The sequence below is a fragment of the Meriones unguiculatus genome, chromosome 4, assembly GCF_030254825.1.
Source record: "Meriones unguiculatus strain TT.TT164.6M chromosome 4, Bangor_MerUng_6.1, whole genome shotgun sequence".
Taxonomy (NCBI): Eukaryota; Metazoa; Chordata; class Mammalia; order Rodentia; family Muridae; genus Meriones; species Meriones unguiculatus.
The window spans coordinates 62,767,401-62,792,735 of record NC_083352.1 but is presented as its reverse complement, the minus strand read 5'-3'; the positions used below and the strand labels follow the sequence as shown (position 1 = coordinate 62,792,735).

The following is a 25,335-nucleotide window of genomic DNA, read 5'->3' as shown; positions in this document are numbered from 1 at the left end:
TATGAGACAGCGCCTCTCCCAGGTGTCTGCCTCCAGAGAGGCCCCACCCTCAACCCAGGACACACCAGCCCCTGCACATATCATGAAGTATTTGGAGGCCTCTTTTTTCCCTGCCTGGGGTAAAGTCCGCACCAATTGGCTGGCCTCCAGTTACTCTGAACTCAATGATGAGCCTCACAGGGACCAGAGGAGGGACAAAAGGGGTTTCTGGTAATAGCAAGGGCAGAATGCTAGGCAGGTGAGCACTGGGACTTTAATACACAGCACAACACTTGTGACACAGGATGGGTAGAGATGGATGCCAGAACACTCCACAGTCTAAGGATGGCCGATCTGAAAGTAGAATTTATGTTTCCAGAATATTCAGTAGTAGGGCCGTCTGGGGTTGTTCTGTGGAAGGCCAAAAAGATCAAGAGTGATAATGTTAGTGGAAAACTGTAGGTTCTCCCTCCAGAACCTTCCAAGCAGCAGAGCTGACAACTTTTGAGGGCTGGAAGAGGGGCATTGTTGTCTCCTCCCCACCACCAGCAGGGAGTCAGGGAGGCACACACCAGAGGGTTGGGCCGGAAGCGGTAGGCCAGCATCATCCTCTTGCGGAAGGCCTCATACTCATCATCCTCCTTGGAGAGCTCTGCCGGCCGGTCAATGCCAAAGCCAGCTCCATCTACTGTGGTGGCACCCCTGTGGAAAGCCAGTGGTCAAGAATAGGGCCCAGGATGGCACAGACAGAAAAGGGCTACAGGGTACTGGGGTGGGGATGGGTGGTAGGGCTCAGGAGCGCTGGCAGTGGTCCTTGATTAACCCAGAACGAGGTCAGAGGCCAGCCTTAAGGTCATGCAGCAGTGTAGAAACAAGGCTTCACACTTGGGACAGTTCTCACTAGTTTCTGGAACTTCAAGGCTTGCTCCATCTGTGTGTTCCCTGCAAGCCCCAGGGAGCACTCACTTGTTCACTGGGTTTTTGATGCCCTGGCCCTCGGTGCCCAGTCCCTCGCCCTCCTTCCAGCCCATCTTCATGAGCATCTGGTAGCCAATGTTTTCTACTGTCAGCTTGAACTCCTTGTACTCTGAGTAGTCCGGCTCTCGACCCTCCTGCAACATAAGGGAGGAAGTTGGCAACCACAGGGCTGCAGCTATACTTGGGTCTGGCTTGAATGCCTACCCCACTTACTGTTCACCTCAGGTCAGCCTGGGGTCACCCATGTGCCCCACCCACCAGTAGAAGAGGACATCTACTCCCCTAAAATAACTGAAATAGATCAGGCTTTTCATCCTTCTGCTTGCTGTCTCCAAAGAGCTGAGCTTTCTGGCAGTCAAATCAAAAGGAGCAAGGTGACCATTAACATGGCCCCCTTGGTACATTAACAGTTTATTGGCAAAGAATAGTTCATGTTCTAGAGCAATTTGTTCCAAAGACACAGCGTGGGGACAATCTGCCACAAAGACTGCTAAGTAAATGTGGCTATGGGATACAAAGAGAACCCAATTTATGTTACAGTAGCTCATTGGTTCTTGAGCCTACACAGGAGGGCTGCATGCAAGGCAGTACCTCCCTGCAACCGGGTGGTAGAGACAGGATGGCAAGAGATCAAGGCCAACCTGTTCTACACAGCAAGTTTCAGACCAGTCAGGACTGCACGGCAAGACCCTTTCTTGAAAAGGAAAAAGAAAAAGCCCCTGTGCTCTGGAGGTATGACTTCCCCATGGCTGGGAAACACTGCACTATTTGTTAATGCCCTACCTGTCAGCGCCTGCCACGGCACGGGAAGGCTGGGTGCCTTCCTGTCAGCTTCCCTAGGTCTGAACCCAGGGCTCACCTTCAGGGCCTTGAAGGTCTCCATGAACTTCTCCAGCTCGTCAGGGGGCAGAAAGTCACCGATGAAGTGCTTGCCCCGACCCATCTGTGTTAGCTGCTCTGCCCACTCTGCCCAGAGAGGAGGGAAAGATGGGTGGTGAGGGATGAAGTAGGAGGTGATACCAATGGTGTGTGTTCTAGATTTGCAGCCTTGCCCAGTGTTCCCCACAGAGACCAGTGATTGCTTATGAAGGCTCACACCCCTCAATGAGGAAAGGGAGAGGTAGAGCCTCTGTGCCATGTGTCCCAGCCAGGTGATGCAGGGAGTGGGTCTACCCTCCCCTTATGCCCCACACACCCCTTGTCTTGTCCATCTCCATGCGTCGCAGCTGGTGCTCCCAGGTGCCCAGCTCACTGTCCACCTCCTCATCACTGTCGTAGCCATGCTGGTGTTGCTGCAGTGCCTTCTCCCACAGCAGCTGCATGTCCTGCATGGCACGCTTGTGCTGCATGATCATGTCGTACATCTGCTGCATCTGTGCAGGGGACAGCCAGAGACTCAGTGAGGATGTCTCCTTGCCCAGATAAGCAGGGCAGGGCAGGAGCTGCAGCCTGTCACATACACATCTTAGACACAGAACAAGGACAGCAGCAGATGTCAGGCTGCAGATGTCCAGGCCTACGGCAAGGTGGTACTAGGGCATCTGGGGCTATGATCCCACCTGACCTGCCCAACTGGCCCCTGCCCATTGAGATCAGACAACAATGCTTCAGATTATCAGGATCCCAGGGCATAGGACACCAAGACACTGGAGGGAGCTAGGGAAGGGCAAATGGGCCCTGAACACTGCCCTGACCTGGTTCTGGGACTTGACTGTCAGGAACTCCTTAGGCAGCACTCATATATGGATATTCATGTGGTCCTTCATTTTGGACAGAGCTGAGTTCCCTGCCTGTGGCCTTACCTCCTGCTGCTCCTTCAGCTGCTTCTTTTGTGCATCAGACAGCTCTGTGACACCCACTAGGCCCACTGGTTTCCCCTTCTCGTAGCCGAGCCCCTTGAGATCCTGAACTAGAAGGAGAAAACAGATGACAGGACTGTAAGAAAGTAACAGTCTTGTGCCACAGCTTCAGGTATCTGGTGTCAGCTTTGTCCACAGCACCCCAGGCAGAGTTCAGAGCAGACTTAAGAGAGGCCCCACTGTGGTGGAGGCTGTCATGTGCACCGTCTACCTCTTTAGAAAGAGATCCTTTCTAGGGAAGCTTCACAGTCCCTTAGCGACAGATGTGGATACTAGGAACCAGAGAGGGTCCCGTATTCCACCACAGAAACCTGGCCCCTGAGTACTCACTCAACACCACACAGCTAATGATGACAGGGCAGGGGCCTGGCAAAGCAACAGGAAGGAGCTGAGTACTGTGCATGTCCATGAGCCACACACATGCCATCTGGTGTAGATGCATTAGATTGGGTCTGACAATTGACTCTGCCATGTGGCTCCTTCAGCTCCCTGCTATCCTCAAAGCTACTTACATTTAATTTAGCATTATCTCTAGAACTTGGCTGGAGCTCTACTGATCCACAGGCTGTGAGAGCCCATCTGGTTGACAGAAGCCACCAAACACTTCTGGGACGGAAAGCCAGGTCTCTACATGCTTGCATACACACAAATCCCTCTAGGAAGGTAGAAAGGGCTGAGTCTACCCAAGTCATTAAGGCTGGGGCACTGCCCTTCAGAAATTCCCACTAGGAATGGATGAGGCTCAGGGGGCAGTGTCTGACCAGCATACACACATACATGTATTCACACTCATACTCTCTCTCACAAAAACACACAATCTACACTGAGCTCCTAGGTTCCCAGGGGACCTTCTTTTCTTGAGGGCTTTGAAGGAGCACAGAAGGGTATAGGGAACCATGAGGCTAAGGAAAAGGGAATCCCTCTTTTCTGCCCACACCAGCAGTAACAGGCAGTGAGTCTTCCCAGACAGAGACAATACAACACAAACCACTGGGATGCGAACCTCAACTTATGGTTTGAAGGCTGTTCTGCTACTCTGGACCACAGCTTTGGTGCCTTCATCATCAGGGCTCTCCATTTCCTGTGGCCAGCAGAATTTCTCAGCCTTAAGTGACAGGCTGTTTCTTAGCCCTCAACTGACACTATCAAGAGTTGAGGAGTTTCTCCTTGACTTAGAAATAGAAGGCCCCGGGACTAGAGATTGGCCTTCAGAGCTAGACAGGATGCTCAACCACAGGCTAGCAGAGGATCCAGGAGAGCAGCCTTTCCCATGGGACTGTACTGGCTTTATGTCAATTTGACACAAGCTATAGTTATTTAAGAAGAAACCTTGACTGAGAAAATGCCTCTGTACGATCAGGCTGCTTGCAAGCCTGTGGAGTATTTTCTTGATTAATGATTGATGTGACTGGGCCCAGTTCATTGTAGGTAGGGCTATTCCTGGGCTGGTGGTCCTGGGTTCTATAAGAAAGCAGGCTGAGCAAGCTAGTAAGCAGCACCCCTCCCTGGCCTCTGCATCAGCTCCTGCCTCTAAGTTCCTGCCTTGCTTGAGTTCCTGTCCTGACTTCTTTCACTGATGAACAATGATGTAGAAGCATAAGCCAAATGAATTCTTTTCCCCCAAGTTGTTTTTGGTCACGGTGTTTCATCACAGCAACATTAACTCTAAGATACAGACCATCCTCTTGTTAATGTGAACAACCGGGAGACAGGGTGTTAGTGGGCAGGAGGAGTAGCCAGATGGTAGGAGAAGTTCCTCAGCCACTGACTATCAGCTCAGATGACATAACACCACCCCCACATTCATGTGAGCTTGTGGCAGGAAAAAAGAAACATGCTGGCTGTCCCTCAAACTGCTGTGAGGAGGAAAGGTCACAGGTGACTGTGTAAATTGACTGTGGTAGCTATGGTAGCTCCTTGTCTTGTATTTCCTGAACTTTCTATGATGAAAACATAAGCCATGTGTTTCAAAGCCTAGGACAGCGAACAGGACCATCTTTGTGATCCTGGACAGAGGCTAACTGCAAATCATGGACACACAGACAGGATGGAAACAAATATGGCCAGGAGACAGTAACTTAGAGCCCTGGTATGGCACTAGGGCACTGGGTTAAGTAAAACAGGCCAAGAGACATTCCTCACAGACAAAGAGACAATTATATATATACCTATCAAGAGTCTCTGAGCACATGCTGGAGATGGATCAATAGGTGACAGAAACCGTCACCAAGTTCAAACCCCAGGAAAAACATGATGGAAAAAGAGTGCCAACTCCATTAGGTTATCCTCTGACTTTCACATTCCTGCCATGGCACACATATGGTGGCACACACCTTTAATCCCAGCACTTGGGAGGCAGAGGCAGACTGATCTCTGAGTTCAAGGTCTACCAATGACTTCCAAGCTGCAAAGTAAGACCCTGACTCACGGATTCACAACATCATCAACAAGTATACAGGGCTGGAGAAATGCCTCAGCATGAGAGGCTGGCGGCTCTCCAGAGAACCTGGTGTTCAGTTCCCACCATCTACAGAGTGGCTCTCAACCACCTGTAACTCAGTAACAGGGGACCTGATGGCATTCTCTTCTAGGCACCAGGCATGCACAAGGTGCAGATATACATGTAAAGCACACACATACACACTCCCTCCAAAACACAAAACCTGACAGCACTAACATGGAAAGAGGAGTCCTGCAGTAATGTATACAGGGGTAATGTGCCACTTTTACACCTACAGCTGGGAACAGAGCCCAGGACTTGCAATGACTGACAGGAAATCTTTTACTGTTGGGCCATACCTCAACCCTGAAAATGGCCTTTTTGTTTGTTTGTTTCTTTTGTTTTTGTTTTTAGAGACAGGGTTTATCTGAGTAGCCCTGGCTGTCTTGGACTTGCTTTGTAGACTAAGCTAGCCTCAAATGCACAGAGATCTGCTTGTCTCTGCCTGCTCTAGTGCTGGTGTTGCAGGCATGCACTACCACACACCCAGCTAAGAAACTGCCTTTTAAACAATGGGTACAGCACCTATACAAAACAGAGGCTCGAGTGGTGACAGTGGACTTGCCCAGCATCCTGGAGAGGACTCAATCTAGAGAACACACAGACATACATAACAAAAGACTGATAGCTTTCCTGCAAAACCGAGGATTGGGACAAAGATGCCTGTTTCAGCCGTTTCTTATGTCACATGGTGCATATGACACAGGTTCTAACCAGACTGAAGTTACAGAAGAGAAATGAGTCCAACTCCAGATAATGTTAGACTACAAGAGACAGCCTCACAAGGAAATCCAATCCAGCCACAATGGCCATACACCATCCCAGCACTGGAAGGTGGAGGCAGGAGGATCAGAGGTTCACTCAGTCCTGATCACACAGGAGAAACTTGAGACCAGCTTTGGTTACATGAGAGCCTGTCTCAATAGAGAATGGAGGGCTGTAGAGATGGCTCAGTGGTTATGAGCATTGGCCAGTTTTCCAGAGAACCTGGGTTTGATTCCCAGCACCCACTTGGTAGCTCACAACCACCTATAACTCCAGTACTAGAGGACCCAGTACCTCTTCTGGCCTCTGTGGTATAATGTATAATGTAGTATACCAACACACATGCAGACAAAACACCAAAACACATAAAAGTAAACAAATGTAAACAAACCAAAATAATGGAAGCTAGTCATGGTGGTTCACACCTGTCATTTGAAAACTCAAGAGGCTGGGGCTGTAGCTCAGGGGAGCCCAGCATGCTGAAGGCCCCAGGTTTGACAGTACCAAAAGTATATGTATCATTTGTCCTCAGTAACATTTTTGTTGTTGTTGGGGAGGAATCTTCATTATGCAGCCCTGACTGTCCTGGATCTCACTATGTAGACTGAGCTGGCCTCTAACTCAAGAGATTCACCTGCCTGTCTTTTGAATGGTGGGGTTAAACTGTGTGCCACCATGCCCAGCCCTCTATAAACCTTAAACCTATTTCCTCACCTACCATGCATACACTGTGGAGCAAGGTACTACTTACTACACTTTGCAAGAATAGTAGTATACACCATGCCAGCATCTAAGAGATAAGAGATTCAGGGTTCTGTGTATCCTAGTTATATGAGACTATCTCAAAACATTGTCCCAAAGCAAGAACCACAAGGAGACTATTTCACACCTAGCAGAATGGACATGTGTGTACATCACATCTATGTTTCGAGACAGGGCTGGCCTGTAACTTGCAATTCCCCTGATGTAGCTTTCTGAGATAAAGGACTATGCCACCAAGTCTGGCTCTGAGTATGTAATTGTATAAAAGGGCCATGGATAGTCACAGGCCCTGGTGGCTCTGTGGGTACTAGATCCAATCCCCATTGGAGACTGACGGCTAGTTCCAGTTGCATGGATGTCTACACACAAGTAGCCCAGAGTACAAAGCTACAGGAGGAAGTAAAATGTGGCCCATACTCTGAAATGACCTCTAAGGCCAATAAGAAAGGTGGCCCACCTGACAGAGGTGAAGGCGAGGCATCTATGTCCCTCTGTGCCAGTTCGGTGGGTGGCAGCTCCACTTTGTCCTCTTCAGGACCCCATCGGCTCTTCCGCTTCCTCTTCACAGTGGCTGTGGTGGTGGGTTTCCCAGGGATGGACGGAGTGGGGTTGACAACAGGCGCTGGGGCCACTGGAGTAGGGCAGGCAGTGATGGGGGGTACAGCCCCTGACAGGGCTTCGGGGGTAGACTTGCGCCGCAGGCTGGGGTTGGGAGCAGAAACAGGGAGGGAGCCAGTGGAGCCCGCCTTGGCTTTCCGGAACTCCTCCAGCTTTTGCCGGTAGTATTTGTACCCTTGGCTGTTGGGATCATAGAGAAAACTGCAAAAGAAAGTGGGAGACACCACAGCTGGGTTGAGACCTCACTCTGCTACTGGGACTAGAGAAGATCAGGCTGTGTACACGCAAGGTAACCAGAGTCACTGTCCAGTCAGGCTCAGCCAGAAGCTACTGCAAACCTGATCCACTTATCATGCCCCATCAGTTATAGAGGCTTCTGCTGGAGATGTGACAGGCACCCTCAGAGACCCTCCAACCCAGCAGTAACCTTGTATCAGAAAACCCTAAGCTGCTGGGAGATCTTGGGTACCCCTCCTTCAAATCCAGCCGTATCTCCCGGAGCCCCATAGGCTGACAGATAAGGATACAGGTTTGGGGCTCCACTCCCCCCCCCTTTAGAGTAAGTTGCTGGAGGATAGAAGCACTTTTCTCCTAGAAGCTGTAGGTAGAGAGCTTATCCTCTTTGTCCTGAGCCAGCTGGATATACATTAAGACTGTCAATTCTTCTCCACTGCCTACTTCTCTACCAAGGAAAACAGAATGACTTGGTTCAGGGTTTCCACTACCATGTGGCAAATACCAAGAAAGACTTGGCTATGCACACACACAGTGCCGGGAACTTGACCCTGGACTGAGGAGTCGGACCTGCACCCATGAACCTGGAGGTTGGCCCCAGCAGAGCTGTATCCCAATAGAGAGCTGCTGTGGCCTCGGTCCCCCAGGGCTGCCTGAAGCCTGCTGCTATCTAACTCTCTTCGCTCAGTTGCTCAGCTTCTTCTATAAATGGCACAGAATTGCAAAGTCTATGCACACCTTCCTGAGGGCAAAAAACGAGCTCCTAATATTCAGAATGCCTGAAACAATGGCAATGGAGCTGCCCTGTGCTCTCCAGGGAATAATGACTGTAGTCTGCACACACATGGACAGAGGTGGTTTGCCTTTGAATAGTATTACTATGTGACTTGCAAAATGCTTGGTGGCATACCAGAGGACACGGGCTGACATCACAGGGTCAGATAGATACTATAGCTTCTTTTTGCATAAACAAGAACCTCCCCCCCACCGCACTCCCTCCAAAAAAGTCCCATAGACTCAGTCTGTGTGTTCCCATGAGCCCTAGGCGACAGCTGGAAGAAGTCTGCTAACATCTGCCATCTGGAAAGCAGGAGAGAGTTGTGTCTCTTTTGTATGCCTCGGTCATAGTATAAGCATGACCAAGTAAAGGCCACTTGTAAAATAGACAAAGGGGCCTGGTGGTGGTGGTGCATGCCTTTAGTCCTAGCACTTGAGAGGCAGAGGTAGGAGTATCTCTGTGAGTTGAGGCTAGCCTGGTCTACACAGAGTTCCAAAACAGCTAGGGCTAAAACCAAACAAGAAACTGAGCATGCCAGGAACTGGATCACTTAGCAAGAGGCTAGCTGAAGGAAATGCCTTTGGCTTCCTGACATGACAAAGGGATTTTTTCTTCTTGTGTGTTTGGATTAGGGTCTCGCTATGTAATCCTGGTTGGCCTTAAACTCACAGATCTACTTGCCTCTGTTCGGATTACCACATCCAACTCATAAAGAAAGCTTTTCTTTTCCCTCCTTCCCTTCCTTTCTTTGTTTTTTCAAGACAGGATTTCTCTGTGAAGCCTTGGCTGCCTTGGGACTTTTTTGGAGGGAGTGCGGTGGTGGTGGTGGTGGGGTTTCTTGTTTATGCAAAAAGAAGCTATAGTATCTATCTGACCCTGTGATGTCAGCCCGTGTCCTCTGGTATGCCACCAAGCATAAAGCCTTCAAGTTTCATCATGAAACATATTCACAGCAGCTAGAAACAACACTAACTGAGCAAATAAGACTGAACTGTCCATTTCATGTGAACTTGCACACTTTGTGGGGGCCAGAAAAACAAATGCCCTACTACTCCTCCAAGCTGATTAGTCATGGGGATGAGTGCGGGAATAGTTTTCTGTCAGCCATCTCACATGCCAGGTTGACTTAGTGTCAATGACAGCTATCTCCAGGCTAGACATATACTGTCAGACCCTTCAGGCAGACAAAGGCCAGGCAGGAGGCTCAGGGCTATCTGAGCCAACTCTTTATCAATGAAAGGCTGGGTGGAGCTGGACCTTGACCTCCTGAGAGGTGGGGCCTTAAAGTCCCTTCACGCTTCCCAGTGGTCCCAAGCCAGACAGCCTCCACAGGAAATAGAACCCGAAAGAAAGTCAGTGAGTTATTTAAATGAGCTCAGTTAGATAGCTTTTTAAAAGGCCATTAGGCTGTGTGTATCACACCAGACTTAACAGACTGAGGTGGGCCTCGCTGCACAGCTAGACTCTGCTGACCCCTTTCAGCCCCACAGCATACTGCCCTCCAGGCTACAGATCAGATGGCAAAATGAGGGTGAACCTGAGGGTTGGTGCATCAGCTCAAGGGTGGGTCTGTCAGTGATCCAGCCCTCTCTGGGATCAGAGCACAGGAGGGGTTCTCACTCCTCACACCAAGACTCCTGATCCTTACTCCTTCCTTATCATAAAAGACATCCCAAGACCACACAACAGCCTGCCCCAAGCCAACAACTGCCACTTGGCACAGGGAACAAAGTAAATGCCAGACTGTCTGTAAAACACATGGGAGAGAGAGAGAGCTAAAGACCCAGTGTGGCTGCTCAGATACCACTCAGGGAACATATCCTTGAGCTCTAAAGTCAGAAACTCCCAGGCTAGCCCAGTGTGGAAGCACCTGCCTTTATTCCTAGCACTTGGGAGGCTGAGGCAGGCAGATCTCTTGAGTTCTGGGGAAGCCTGGTCTACACAGTGAGACCATGTTTCAAAATAATAAAACATAAAGAGAAAAAGAAAATTCCTAGAATAGAGTCCCTGTCCTTATACACAGAATCCTGTATATGCGATAGCCAGGGTGAACCTTTCTTTTTTTTTTGAGCCAGGGTTTCTCTGTGTAGCCTTGGCTGTCCTGGGACTCACTCTGTAAATCATGCCAGCCTTTGCCTCTGCTGAGATTAAAGGCATGTGTCACTGCGCCCACCTGGGGTAAACCTTTCTCAGGCTAATGTTCTGAACACTGCTCCCTTTAGGTGGTGATACTCTGCAAGGAGCCTTCAGGTGTCCACCAAAGGGTCTCTGGTCCATTGTCTGGCCCCTGATCCAGGTGTTCTCTGGTTCCTTGCTATAACTCCATAGAGGACCCTGCCTTCTTCCTAGCCACAATGAAACACAACAAAGCAAATCTCTCCTCCCTCCAGTCTGCTGTCCCCACAGGCAGAGAGCCTTCCTTACCTGAAGGCCTGGTTCTCACGATTGTTCTGGAGGGCGATGGTCTCCACCTCAGGACCCCCGTCTGCTATGAACCTGGCCAACTTTTCTGCAAGGTTCTTGGCCTCTTCGTCCTCTGGGGGTGAAACTTTAAGCAGGCTGTCAGTACTGAGCTCAACTCACCACACCCAACAGCCTAATTCCTGCTAAGAGCCCCTCTGGAGTGAGCGGGGCTTGGCTTAGGAACGGTGCAAAGAGAGACAGGCAAATGGGAATCAGATTACTATAAGGACCAAAGTCAGAGAAGTATCACAACTATACAACCCCACCCTACCCCACCCTCACCCGGAATGTACAGGGCATTGGGAGGCTCACCCTCCTCTCCTGAGGAGGACAAAGCACAAGTGTACAGTGATTCAACCATGCTCCACAGACTCCCGTTGACCCAGAGACCCATCCCATCCACCTCCTGCTGTTTGGCCCCAGCCCACTTACTTGGCATCAGATAGCATACCCACCTTGGGCACACATGGAGCTAGAGATAACTATATCTTGTCAGAATGACAAGTGAATGCTCCCTTGGCCCCTTCCCACATTTCAATGAGCATCTAACAGGACCCTAGCCCCTATGGGGCCTCTGACATATCACAGCCCCACACCCTAAAGGCAAGCCTGGTGCTCAGAATTCAGTTGGGTCCTGGGGGACCTGCAGGTGTGTTGGTGCACCTACCCACTGCCCATGAGGGCATAGGTTTTGGCTGCCCACATCCCACAGTGCTCCTCGCCCTCCTCTGACCACTTACCTTTCTGGGTGGCTGCCTGTGGCTTTTGGGCTTCCTTCCTGATCTCAGCTACCTTCTTTCTGTAGTACAGGAATTCCCTGCTATTCTTATCGTGTAAAAAGCTGGAAAGAAGATTTGGAACATTGCAAATGAGTTTCAGAGGTGAGTGAAGCTAAGGCTTCACTGCAGAGCCCTCAGGAGGGCATTTCAAAAGTGCCTAAGGCCGTGTGCACAAGCAGTAGTTGAGAGTCTATTCCCAGCATTTCCTCCCAAATAACAATAATGACCTCCTCTGGGGCTGGAGTGTGGCTCAGCATAATAGCCCTTACTTAGCACACAAAGAGGCCTTAGCTCTAACCTGAGCTCCACAGACAGGTAAGTCCCTAGCCCAGGCTGTGTGTCAAGTTTCCACTCTTATGTGTGACCACAACAATTGTGAGCAGCAAGGCACTGCCCCAGTGGTACTCACGTGAAGGCTGGGTTATCCTTGTAGTCCTCCATAGCTACTTTCTCTAGCTCTGGGCCTCCTTCTGCCACAAAACGGGCCAGCTTCTCTATCACTCTCCGAGTCTCGGCTCCCTCTGGGGGTGAAACTTTAAGGACGCTGTCAGTAACTGGGCTCCAACTCACACACCCAATAGTCACTAGGCACACTCTCTCTACAGGCAGCAACGACAGCAGGAGAGGATTGGGAGGTGCAGGAAACTGCTGACAGCATGCACATGGCTCTGTGGAGGGTGCCTGGTCTCCACAGTCAGAACAGCTGGCACAGAAGTGTTAGGGCCTCTGGCAGGTGAGACATCTTCAGGCTAAAAAGGGCCCCTGGGACGTCCTCTCTGCCTCCCTCCCTTGTTCCCTCTCTCTGCCCCACCCCTCTCCTCTCTCTGTCTCTCTCTCTCTCTCCCTGTGTATGTGTGTGTAGGGTTTTTTTTTTTTAAATACGTTTTTAAGCTTTTGTGTATAAAATTTTACATGCATGTATTTAAGTATGCAGTGCCAATGGAGGCCAGAAAAGAGTACTGGATTCCCCCGGACCTGGAGTTACAGTTGTGAGGTACCATGTAAGTCCAGAGACCTGAACCCAGATCCTTTGTTAGAACAGCCAGTGCTCTAACCATTAAGCCACTTCTTCAGCCCTACAATTTTTTTCATGCTTGGTGTGTTGTCCTGTGTGCCCCAGCCTCCCTGGGTTGTTGAGACAGAGTCTCTGTGTAGCCCTGGCTGTCCTGGAAAGACCTGTAGACCAGGTTGGCCTCCAACTCAGAGATCCACCTGCCTTTACCTGTCTCCAGAGTGCTGGGATTAAAGGCATGTGCCACCATGCCCAGGTGAGATGAGAAATCTCTTTGTATGTATATGCAGGTGCATGTGAAGATGAGGCCAGTGTAGCTCCTCAGAACTGCTCACCTTTTCTTTCTTTCATTTGGTCTTTTTTTGAATGTTTTGTCAACATGTATGCCTGTGTGCCACGTAGATGGTAGTTGCAATTGACTGTGAGGCACTGTGTGCATGCTAGGAACCAGACTCAGGTCCTCTAAAAGAACAAGTGCTCTTAACTGCTAAGCCATCTCCCCAGCTTCGTTTCGTTTTTGATTTTAATATCTGATTCAGAGTTTCCTTGCACACTGACCTGGCTGGCTAGCGAGCCTACCTGTCTCCACATCCCCGCCACTGTGATTACAGCATGTCACCACATCAATATTTGCTTATGGAATTTTCGATCAGACGCTCAGGTCCACATGCTTAGGAGCCACGAGGAAGCCCAGCACTTCCCTGACTGAGCTATCTCTCCAGCTCTAACAAATTCTCCTTTAAAAGTAATTGCGTGCTCTGATGTGAACACTGGGTGGACTTCAGTTCACTATCTTGAAGCCGGCCCCCAAGTGCTCTAGACTTGATTCCACAGGTTTCTGATGGGACGCTCCCATGACCCAGTAATGCAGCACTCTAGCATAATCTCCTGTAATCTCTTGCACCCTCATACACTCAGCCAGCTGTTGAGCAAGTGGTCTGGGTTTGTGCTGGCAGCCTGTCCTAAGGGCACAGGACACCTACTTCCTTATGTTCAATCACTATCTCAGAGATACAATGTTAAGGTGTTAAGGGTTTTTTGTTGTTGTTGTTCTCTCTCTCTTTTTTTTTTTTTTGAGACATGTATCCAAACTAGTTTAAGGCTAGCATTTAATTTCTGATCCTCCTGTTTCAACCTGGAATGAGAGACATACACCACCTATGCTGTCCTGGGAATAAAACCCAGGGATTTGTACCTCCTGGACAAGTACTGTACCAACTGAGCCACATCCCCAGCCTAAAATATCTCTTTTCAAGTAGATTAGCTGCATGTATGAGGCCGATGGAACTTGCTTTTGTATTTCTCCTCAGTCTAGTCCTAAGTCTGAGTCTGATCATGCCCTTTTATAAGTGTTACAAGGGGAACAGTTCACTGTCAGCTGGTGTCTGGACATTAGGGTAGAAGCTAAGCCTGTAGCTAATCTTATCCTCCTTGTTGCTTAGTTGCCAGGAAGTACAGAAGTGGGATAGAAGAGATGAAGGAACATATGACCTAGAAGGAGGCACCAGGAAGTCCTGGGGCATTTTGTGCTGGATGTTCTTCCAGATTCACCTTCTTCCCACGTGCACTGCAAGAATCCCTTCTGATGACTGTGTATAGAAGCAGGTATTTAAGGCCACATCAATCAATGCCCAAAACAGGTGTTAAGGCCTTGAGATGAGCCTAGCTCCTTTTTGATCATTAACAGAGCATGAGCAAGGACAGAATGCCTAAGGAGGCATACCCTCAACCTACTCTGCTCACCCTCATTCAGAACAGGCTGATATAGCATAGCAAAATGATCAGTTTGTCCTCTGTGTTGGGTGACAGGGTGTGCAGCCAGTTCTACACAGGACCTTGCTGCCACAGAACATTGTTCTGAAAGATGTGGAGCTGAGTTACTAAAAGAGCTGTGGCCACTGTCAGCCTGAGACCAGAGACCAGACATTCAAAACATCTAGCCCAAAATATACAGACAGCCAAAGCAGCTCCTGCCTCAGTTTACCTGAAGCCCTGTCCAAGACAGCCTTCTGTGATGTCACTGTTCTCAGAAGGGGGTGAGTGTCCTTGGCAGGGCTGTTTCAAGACTTCCCAGGGTGGCTCACTCTGTTCAAATCTCAGGCTCCCTATGCACCTTTGGGCTGCTGACCCAATCACAGCACCTTGTGCCAGGCTCCAGCCACAACTGCAGTGAGGATGGGCAAAAGGAGGCATGGCAGCCCCACAACTTACCTTTGATCTCCAGCCACTGCTCATAGTCCTCCTCCTCATCATCATCATCAGGAGACTGGAAGACACTTGGGCGGTGTGCAATGGGAAGTTGCTTGGCATGTGAGTAGTTCTTCACAGGGCCTGTGGGGTTGCCCAGACCCAGGCCTGTCCTCTTGCTGAGTAGGAGGGGTTTCTTTAAGGTGCTGGGTGTGGGCATGCTGGGAGGGGCCCTGGGGGCTGGACCTGGGGTTGGAAAAAGAAAGCATATACTGAAGATCTGCAGAGAGCACTGCTGCAGGCACACCGTAGCTGCACAACATCCTAGACCTCTAAGCATCAGTGGGTGCCACCTCTAGGTCAGGGAAGATGACTGAGGCACAGGGATGACATAAGAGAACAAGCCAGGGGTTGGCAGGCAGCAGCTATCACTGGATATGCCTCTGTACACCACACCCAGAGTGGAAGGCAGGTCAGCTCCTAGGTGAGACTCCAGCCTCCACATCCCAGATCATAGCCTTCCTAAACTGGACCTAAAGCCCAGAGCGTAAAAAACATAAACAGTGTGTCCTCCTCTGACAAAGGCTGAAGTCAGCTTTAAAGTCTCTTTTAACAAAAATAAGCTCCAACTGTCTGTGTGGCTTCCCCCTAACCTGGATTTCCACCCACTAGGGTGAGCTGCAGGCTGTACTGGGATATATATGGCCCCTCTCCTACAATGATCCCACATGTGGAGAGAGCCTGGTATTGAAGACCTCTAACCCCAAGCTACTCGGAAATTGTGGCAAAAGGACTGAGTTCAAACTCAGCCTGGACAACTAAGTCTTGTTTCAAAATGAAAAGCCAAAAAGACAGGTCCTCTGTGGTAGAACACTTGCTGAGCATGCATGAGAACGCAGGTTCAATGACCAGCACCACAAAACAAACCAACAAACAAAAACCCCACGGGTACAATTATGCCCTTGACAACACGGAGAACAAGCTCCCTGGAGAGCAGTGCTGCAGTACAGTTGGACAGGTGGGCTGCAGCATGAGAGGCTCCACACTCTAGACTTATTTCCCAAAGCCTCAGTTTCTAAGCCAGGAACATGGCTTACATTACATTAGCTACACAATGCTTCAGAAGCTGAACTCAGCCAGAGATCTGTAGGTACCCTGTGGGTATAAAGAAATCCCATCTCATCAAGCAGGAAAGTGTCCAATGAGAGAAGGCATAATCTTTTAATCCAAACCAGTGGCACACACTACTGAGAGCAGGATGACCACAGGGTTCTTAGACACAACCTGTCAGCAGTGGGTTCCTATGAGGTAGAGATGAGGGGAGGGCATGCTTCAATTTCGCATGTGTTTTTCATTAATAAATAAAAAATCAGAAGCCAGAGAGATGGATCAGAAGAGCACTTACTGCTCTTGCAGAGAACCTGAATCTGGTTCCCAATACCCATGTCAGATAATCCTGACTCCCAAGGGCTCCTATAACCACAAGATGCACATGAACTCATACAGGCCCACATACATATGAATAAAACTTAAATCTAAAAGTCTTAATAAAAAATGCCACGAAGTGCACATCTTTTATCCCAGCAATTAGGAGGCAAAGTCAGGCAGGTCTCTGTGACTCTGAGGGCAGCCTGGTCTATACAATGAGTTCCAAGATAGCCACTATTACATCTTTAAGATCTTTGTTTTGTATGAGTATTTTGCCTGCATGTGTATCTATGCCTCATATGCATGCCTAGCATTTTCAAGATAAGAGTGTGTAGGAACCAGAATGTTGTGAGTCATCATGGCAGTGCTAGGAACTAATCCTTGTCCTCTGCAAGGGCAACATGTGCTCTTAGCAGCCCCAAGAGTCCCTGTCTTAAAATGGGGGGGGGGGGGAAGGGGGGAATTCAAAAGACTGGGCCCTGGCCTCAGTTGGCATTGTCATTAGGGAGCCATGAGGCCTTCCAGGGGCTAACCTTTCTTCTTTCTTTCTTCCCTCCTGTCTCAAAGCCTGGAGGACCACAGTGAGGCTCTCCATTCTCTGGAATGGGGACACTATCCTCTCTCCTTGACCATCTGACCTTACTGCTACTAAGGCTGTTAGGGTTGGAGCCAGGGCTCTGGTGCCTCTAAAAAGTCAGGCGACCCATTCATCCTCTGTGGTCCAATTAAAGACACAACTAGGTCTCGCGCTGGGCTCTGTTGGAACAGTGCCCGCCTCACATGTGTGAGGCCCTGGGTTCTATCTCCAGCACTGATTAAACCAGGCATGATGGCACAGAGTTGTCATCCCAGCACTCAGGAGGTGGAGGCAGGAGAATCAGGAATTCAAGGTCATCCTTGGCTAAAAAGTAAGTTTGAGTCCAGTGTAGGCTACATGAGACCCTGTCTCAAAGACCAAACGTGGGAAGCAGAGCATGGCAGCGCAGGCCTTCTTGTCTCAGCACTGGGGAGGCAGAGAAAGGTGGGTCTCTGAATTTCTGGCAAACCCGGTCTACATGGTGAGCTCCAGGCCAGCAAGGGCTACGCAGTGACAGCCTGTCTCATCAAAGGCTGAGAGCTGAGAAAGACGGTTTGTCAGCTAAGGATAGTTTGCTATGCTGTGCAGTCATAAGGTCTGGAATCCCAGCTCCAGTACCCACATGTAAAAGCTGAGTATCTGCTGGGCAGTAGTGGCACACTCCTTTAATCCCAGCACTTGGGAGGCAAAAGCAGGTGGATCTCTGAGTTCAAGGTCAACCTGGTCAGCAGAGACAGGGCAACAGAGAGAAACCCTGTCTTGAGAATATAAACAAACAAACAAAAAAAAAAAAAAAACAAAGAAAAGAAAAAGACCAGAAGTAAAAATGGTGGGACATGAAGTCTGTGGATTCAGGTATAGAGGACACATGCTTTCAATTTTCAAAGGAAGATGTGACACAGGGTTGATAAGGATCCTCTGCCCACAGGCTATATGAAGGAAAATGAGGAAAAGGGCAGGGCAGCCACCTGTGTGGTGTCAAGTGCAGGAAGCACTGGCTAGAGAAGGCATTCAATAAACTCCTGTGAACACCTGATTATTGGGTGACTTGGTCGCCTCCAGGATGCCTCCATGTCCTGCACCAGCCATAGCATGCCGGGATGTGTGTCATCTTTTGACACAACTTGGGCATTTCAAGGCAGTTTTATATAGGAGTACAACCTACCTGCAGCCCACTGGGAATCCTCTGGGCCCATCATGGGACAGACACTCAAGAGGTGACCCTCCTGGAGGAAGCCTATCTGTCATCCATAGAAGAGTAAGGGCACTAACAGTTCTTGTGGTGGGACTTGTCACCCACAATGTTTTGGGGAATCTCGGGAGCAGGAGTTGGAGTGTGAAGGCTGGCTGCACTCACCTGTACTTGTCTGTGCCTTCTGCAACTTCAGAAACTGCTGCAAGAAGCTGCCATCGTTGGCAAACTTGTTGGAGATGCAGGAGTTATGTGCACTGGCAATTCTAGAACCAAAGCATGGGTCAGAGTGAGCTGTGGAGGAAGAAGGCAGAGAGCGAAGGACAGGGCTAATGTACTGACATTCCTGGCCCTACCCCCACCTTGTGTCCCTCTGCTGAGAGACCCAGATTGCAGCCACAAAGATGTCAGGGACAATGACTACGGGCAGGGAGCAGGCATGCATGCAGACAACTTTTCTATCTTGGTGAAAATAACAATTCATATACTTGGTCTACCTCTGGTTAAATCCCAGCCCTGTGGGTCCCAGTGGCCTCCATCAATACAGCTTATGCTCTTTTCCTATACAGTTAATGAATGACCTGGCTACTATTAGCCACATATTACAGCTTTTTCTAAAGCAGGATCAGTGTGCATTTTGTGGCTTTAGCTAGCTAGTTAGATAAAATTTCTCTATGAAGTCCTGGCTGTCCTAGAATTCATTCTGTAGACCAGCCGGGCTTCAAACTCACAAAGACCCACCTGCCTCTGCCTCCTGAGTGCTGGTATTAAAGGTGCGCACTACTACACTCAGCTTTGTGATTTTACTTTGTCTCATGGCCTTCACCTTTTGATCTTTCTGACTGTGCAAGTATGCAGGTATCTGCCACTAACCCTGGCAGTTTGCTTTTCTCTCCCTTACAACTGTGTCTCACTATCCTTGGCTGCCTGGAATATGCTACATAGCCCAAGCTGGCCATAAACTTGCAAAAATCTCTTGCCTCAGTCTCTAAGTACGAGGATTTGTACAAGTATCACCATAACTGGCTTTAGTGTGTATCCCCAACACATGCAGAGCTCTGGCAGAAGCTTCACTAGATAATGCGCTCACAGGGATCACCTACAGCAAATGCCTGGTAAGAACTGAAGGCCTGCTATAAATTGTGCTGTGGTGGCTTGCTCTTTGTCATTCTCTGTTTTAGAGATAGTGTCTCACTCTGTACTCTTCCTGTCTCAGTCTCCTGAGTGCTGGGATTTTAGGCAGAAACCACCATGCCTGGCAAAAACAAACAAACAAAAAATCCCCCACTTTTTCTGTGTCTTTTGGCAGGTGCAGCAGCTATACCTATGGTCCTGGCTTCTTGGAAGGCTGGAGCAGCAGATGGCCTGAGCCAAGAAGGAAACAATGAGCCACCACCTCAGGATGAAGAACATTCATGCTTAGCATGTGCAAGGCCTGGGATTTTATCCCAAGTACCATAAACACAGTAAAAAGCACCCCAAAAAGTGGTACTCATCTCTGGCTGTCAGGGTTGAGAAACACTGACCTTTATCTCTTAGATTCCGTAACATGCATGTAAGCTACTTTAAAATATTTTTAGGGGGCTAGAGAGTTGGCTCAGTGACTAAGAACATTTGATACTTTTGCAGAGGACCTGGCTCGATTTTCAGCACCCACAGGGCGGCTCATGTCTATCTGCAACTCCAGTTCCAGGGAGTTGGCTAATGCCTCTTCTGACCTCCTCAGGCACTAGACATGCCTTAGGCACTAGGCATACGGTGCAAATACATACATGAAAGCAAAAACATTCATACATCTAAAATGAAATATATATTTTTAAAAAATTTAAATTTCATTAAATTACATTTTATAGAATGTTCATGTATATAGGTCTGTGAATCATGGGGCATGTATGGAGGTCAGACAATTTGCAGGATCTCCTGCCATCATAGGAGCACCAGTGATTGAAGTCAGGTCATAGGCTTGGCAGCAAGCACCTTTACACAAGCCACCTTGTGGGCCCACAGGTTCTTTCTAAGTTTAACAATAAAAAGGCCCCTAGTTATTCCTGGATTTTGACTTCAAAGCAATAAAAGCCAACAAAGTCAAAGCTTTCTGACACAGCAGAGAAGCCTCTGCTGAGAAAGCAGCCTCCTGTTTAGCAGCTGAGACTGAGGACTCTTGGGCCCTGGCATCATCCTCACATTGTTCCAGCTCCTAAGGGAGAACCATGTGGCATTTGCATGGGACACACAGTCCTCCTGTGCACTGTAATGATCTCTAGATGACTCAGAGCAACTACTGCACACAGATGCTGTGCAATCAGCTGTCAGTCTGTGTTGCTTAGCAAATAATGCTGAGAAGATAAACCCAGTTGCTGGGACTGTGTAACCCCAACTTTCAGCAAAGTGAGGCAAGAAAACCTTGTCTCAAAAACCAGGGAGAGTTCATCTGAGTGCTTGCCATGCAAAAGCAAGGACTGGAGTTCCATCCCCAGAAATAATGTTCAAAATGCCAGGTGGAATGGTATGTGCAGAGACAGGAAGATCCCTGGGGTTTCTTGACCACTAATTGCTGGGTTTTAGGCCAGTGAGAAGCATTCTCTCAAAAACCAATGTGGCCAGGCATGGTGGTGCACACCTTTAATCCGAACACTCAAAAGCAGAGGCAAATGGATCTTTGTGAGTTCAAGGCTAGCCTGGTCTACACAGCAAGTTTCAGGACAGCCTTATTTATACAGTGAGACCCTGTGTCAAAACAAAACAAAACAAAAATAACAACAACAAAAACAAGGAGGCAGAGGCATGCAGATCTCAAGTATCAGTCTGGTCTACAGAGCAAGTTCCAAGACAGCCAGGGCTACACAGAGAAACATTCCCCCCCCACCCAAAAAAAAATAGAACAAAGCAAAAGGATAAAGAAATGTAAACAAGTCCTAAGGAAAGATATCCAAAGTTGACCCTGGCTTCCACATGTGTGAATACATGTGCATACACACATGCGTACACAAGCTTGAACTAAAATTTAAAATATGAAAAGCACATACATGTTCAGTATACACATGATCCCCCTCCATTTTTTTCTCCAATGCTACAGATGTAATCCAAGCCTCAAGCATGCCCTGTGAGCACTCTATCACTGAGTCATGAACAGCTATGCCCTAGTCTCTGAACAGACTCAATGCCACTCAACTATGTTGACAACAGCCATGGGAGGCATACAGGCCTATAAACCAAGCCTTTTGTTTTTTGAAACAAGGTCTCACGTTAACCAATTGTCCTTGAACTTCACATATAGCGATAACCTTCAATTCTGGGTGCTCCTGCCTTTACTCCTGAGCTCCAGGTTCACGCATGTAGCAGCACAGCTGAACCTGTGCACGCTACCCCCTTCTGCTTTCACACCATCCTGTGTCCTGTCACACTGAGACTCAGCTGCCCTAAGCCTCAGAAGCCACTTACTCCCCAGGATGAGGGGGCTGTGGACTGGCTGCGTGACTCTGCTTGGCCTTCTGTTCCATTCTGGCCTCGATTTCCCGCTTCTTCTGAGCGATGAGCTCTTCCTGGTGGAGGATGTTCATATTCATCTTTCCAGACTTGGGCTGTGCCATCCCAAACCACCGATTAGCCTTTCCTGGGGAGGGAAAAGATAGAGGTCAGAAAACACCCTTGCTCCATTACAATGCCTAACAGCAGTAACTAGCCAAAAAGCTCAGGACTCAATTAGTTCTTTGTTCATTTCTTAAACAAATGCTTACAGAATATCTGCCATGTACATATAGCATTGTGCTAGGCTCTAAACAAGAGCATGAGAGCTCCAGCAGGTGGAACTCAACTCTGACTGAGAAGACAAGAGACCCATACATGAAAAGCTACCTGCAAGGGCAGTGGCACAAATCTAGAAGCCCACCACTCAGCAGGCTGAGGAAAAAGGCTAGCCTCATCTACACTAAAGACCCTGCTGCAAGGCTAGAAATACAGCTCAATTGGTGGACTGCTTCCTCAGCACGAATGCCTGGGTTCTGTTCCTACAAGAATATAAACCAGATGCCCTGGTGCATGTCTCTAACCTCAGCACTCAGGAAGTTAAGTTCAAGGTCAGGCCTGGAAAGATGGCTCAGCAGTTGAGAGTACTGGTTACTCTCCCAGAGAATGCAGGTTTAGCTCCAGTACCCATATGGAGGCTCACAAACATTTGTAACTCCAGTTCCACGGGATCCGACACCCTTTGCTAGCCTTTGTGGACACTGCAAGCAATATATTGCAGATACATACACTATATTCACACAAGATAAATAATTTAAAAAAAGAAGTTCAAGATGTATAATGTATAATGACTTCTAGACCAGCCTGGTGTACATGAGAGCTTGTGTCAAAAAAAAAAAAGTTGTCCTCTGATTTTCCACATGCACAGTGGCACACTCACCTAAACTCACAATAGTAAACTCTATCTTATTTTTTTAGTGTACAGGGTGGGGATGATGTGGGAAGGATGGGTAGAGGACAACATACAGTTTTAGGAACCAATGTGGTAGTTTTGCCAACTTCTAAGTCTATCTATCCCAATTGTATATTCTGGGACTGGGGAAATAACAACAGGATGAATTTGGGGACCCACTGGGCCTATTGCAAGTTGGATTTCAGCCAAAACTCCATTACCAAATAATAATAATAATAATACCACCAACAAAAACAAAAAAACTGAGGAAAGTCTGATTATTTCCTGTTGTTGCATGACTCCACCCTCACCGCCTTACAGTTATCCTTGTGAAAGGTTATAGGTCCCTTTTGGGGGAAGAACGGGAGAAAAACTAACAGTAAAACTCTTAGGTTTCTTAGCAAAGTGGCCATTTCTTCATTCAGGGGGTTCTGGGTCTACAAATTTGCTCACATACGGAAATTGGTTTTTAGGCCAAGATTCCCTCTTGCCATGATCCATGTGGATCCATGAATCAAACTCCTCCTGTTAGCAGGAGGAGACTATAACTATTGAATCATTCCCCAAGCCCAATATATTAAAAAGTTTTAAAAATAAAAACATTTTTAAATTATGGTAGGAACTAAGCTGGAAACAGAAAGAGATAACAGAACAGTGCCCATACTGGTAGGAGTGTCTAAAAATAACCATTAGAACAGAGCACAGTTCAGCTGGAAAGAGTTATCAGAAGCCAGGGTCATGAAGAACCTTGTGAGTGGGGGTTAGGGAGAGGAATAGATGCCCAGCTTTTTTTTTTTTTTTTGGGGGGGTGGGGAGAGTTGTTTCTTGAGACAGAGTTTCTCTATGTAGCTCTGGCTGTCCTAGAACTCACTCTGTAGATGAGGCTGGCCTCAAACTCATTGCTCGCCTGTGCCTTTCTGAGTGCTGGAACTAAAGGTGTGTGCCACCACCTGCTGGTTTTGTTCAAGGCCAGCCTGGTCTACAAATCCAGTCCAGGACACCCAAAGCTACAGAAAGAAACTCTGTCTCAAAAACCCAAGGTGGCAGGGGGTAGGGATGGGGTGGATGTGTGTGTGGTGGTAGGGTATGCCCTGGCTGGCCTTGAATTCAGAGATCCACCTGCCTCTTATCAAGAGTTGGAATTAAAGGCATACACCACTGGCTCACTGCCTAATATTTTGGGATAGAGCAGCTCACAGAACCTTGAACTCACTTTTTCAGCTGGACAGGCTGCCAATTAGCCCCAGGAATCCACCTGTCTCCAGCCCACAGTGCTATGGTTTCAGGCACACGACATTATAACTGGCTTTTTTATATGAATGCTGGAGATGGGAAGCCTGGTCCTCATTCTTGGGCAAGAAGCACTTTAATTAACTATTGAAACTCCTTATCAGCCCTTAAATCTAAATGTTGAAAGCAAAGCTGACTTCCAGACCCTACCAGAGTTGGCTCCCTTAATTATCTCCATGACAATCTCCAAAGGAACTCTCTCAGTCTACTCCAAGGCCTAGCGAGCCTCTGGTGAAATCTCTGCCTTCGAATAGCGGGCATCTACTCATTTCCAACATCTTGTGCTCAAAAAAGACCTTCCATGGAGCTGGAGAGATGACTCTGAGGTTAAGAGCGCTTGTTTCTCTTGCAGAGGATCCAAGTTGGGGTACCGGCAAACAGCCAGGTGGCTTACTCCAAATCCAGCTCTAGGGGATCCCACACTCTCTTCTGGCCTCCGTGGTCACCCACGCCCACACGTGCACTCACACCAACAGACAGAAATACATACAAATATTTTTTTAGGTTGTTAAAGCCTTCCCTGACCTTCAACATACGAGCAGCATCCAACCCAGACCTCACGTCACCAGAACTAGTCTTTGCAAAATTTGCTCCCAAATGCACTGACACACAGGCTTAGCACAAAGTGCTTAGCGCGGAGGAAGTGTGGAAGCATATGGTGAATGGACGAATGCATCCCATCCTGGGGGTATAAGGACAGGCAAACCCGTGTCAAAGACGGGTTCGGAAATTGTGCCCTGGCCGGCCCGGTGCAGTTCTGAAACGCAGATTTTTCAAGCAGGACCCAAGCCGAAGGGGAGCTGCCACCTGGAGGGAACCCGGAGGGGAAGCAGGGCAGTCTCGGGGTAGCCTCTGTGGGTGGCGCCGGCCTTGAGAGTAGTTCATTGGGAAAGCTCGCGTGGGTCCCACCCGGCGCCTAGGCCTTTGGTGAAGACGCCGAGTGCTCCTCAGCCCCGGGCGGGGGCGGCCAGTGCAACCCGAGTCTGGGGTCTCGGGAGACGAAAGCGGTGCACACGCCGTTACTGTGGGCTGCCGAGGGGCTGAGGCAAGGAGTCCGCGTGTCAGGACCGCGACAGAAAAGCGGGTGAAGGGGGGAACGTGCAGTCGCGAGAAACCAGGCGGGCGCCGGAGGGAAGGCGGGGGATGTTACCTGCAACATCCCGGTTGTCCATCTTGAGACTCATCCAATCCCACAATGCTCCGGCGCCACCTGAGAGGAGGGAGGCTCTTTATAATGCGCTTGGTCTGAAGGGAAATGTAGTCCTCCTCCGTCAACCACGTCCAACTTCTCTAGGACACCAGGCGTCTTCTCCGCAGACAAGCCGGCGTCAACTCATGAATGTGTATCACTCTCAATCGCGATGATGCAGAGGTGTCGTCCTCTCCTCAGATTCTTCCTCAGTCACAGCTACTGCTAATACACAGTGTAAGTCCCAGAAGACCTTGCGCAGCAGTTCTCGCGAGAGCCGGGAGGACAACCCGAGGCCCCGCCCCTCGAGGTGCTTCCGCCTCCCTGT

At 48.9% G+C, this 25,335-nt stretch overlaps 1 protein-coding gene across 2 annotated transcripts; it reads right to left on the bottom strand.

Annotated features, from left to right (window-relative positions):
• Window positions 1-239: 239 nt before the first annotated feature.
• Sugp1 (SURP and G-patch domain containing 1) lies at window positions 240-25,259 on the bottom strand. Of its 2 annotated transcripts, none has more exons than XM_021638130.2 (14): window positions 24,969-25,259; window positions 21,553-21,724; window positions 18,277-18,377; window positions 14,939-15,160; window positions 12,125-12,248; window positions 11,677-11,777; window positions 10,898-11,021; window positions 7,301-7,662; window positions 2,760-2,866; window positions 2,153-2,330; window positions 1,817-1,923; window positions 946-1,091; window positions 552-681; window positions 240-390 (listed from the first exon to the last, which is right to left on the bottom strand). In XM_021638130.2, the coding sequence occupies exons 1-14, from the start codon at window positions 25,000-25,002 to the stop codon at window positions 364-366; spliced, it is 1,935 nt and encodes a 644-aa protein (XP_021493805.1). In that variant the 5' UTR covers window positions 25,003-25,259; the 3' UTR covers window positions 240-363. The 2 variants fall into 2 exon arrangements, with proteins under 2 accessions (XP_021493805.1, XP_021493804.1); XM_021638129.2 differs by having other exon boundaries at window positions 12,125-12,314; window positions 24,969-25,248.
• Between the last annotated feature and the right edge of the window lie 76 nt (window positions 25,260-25,335).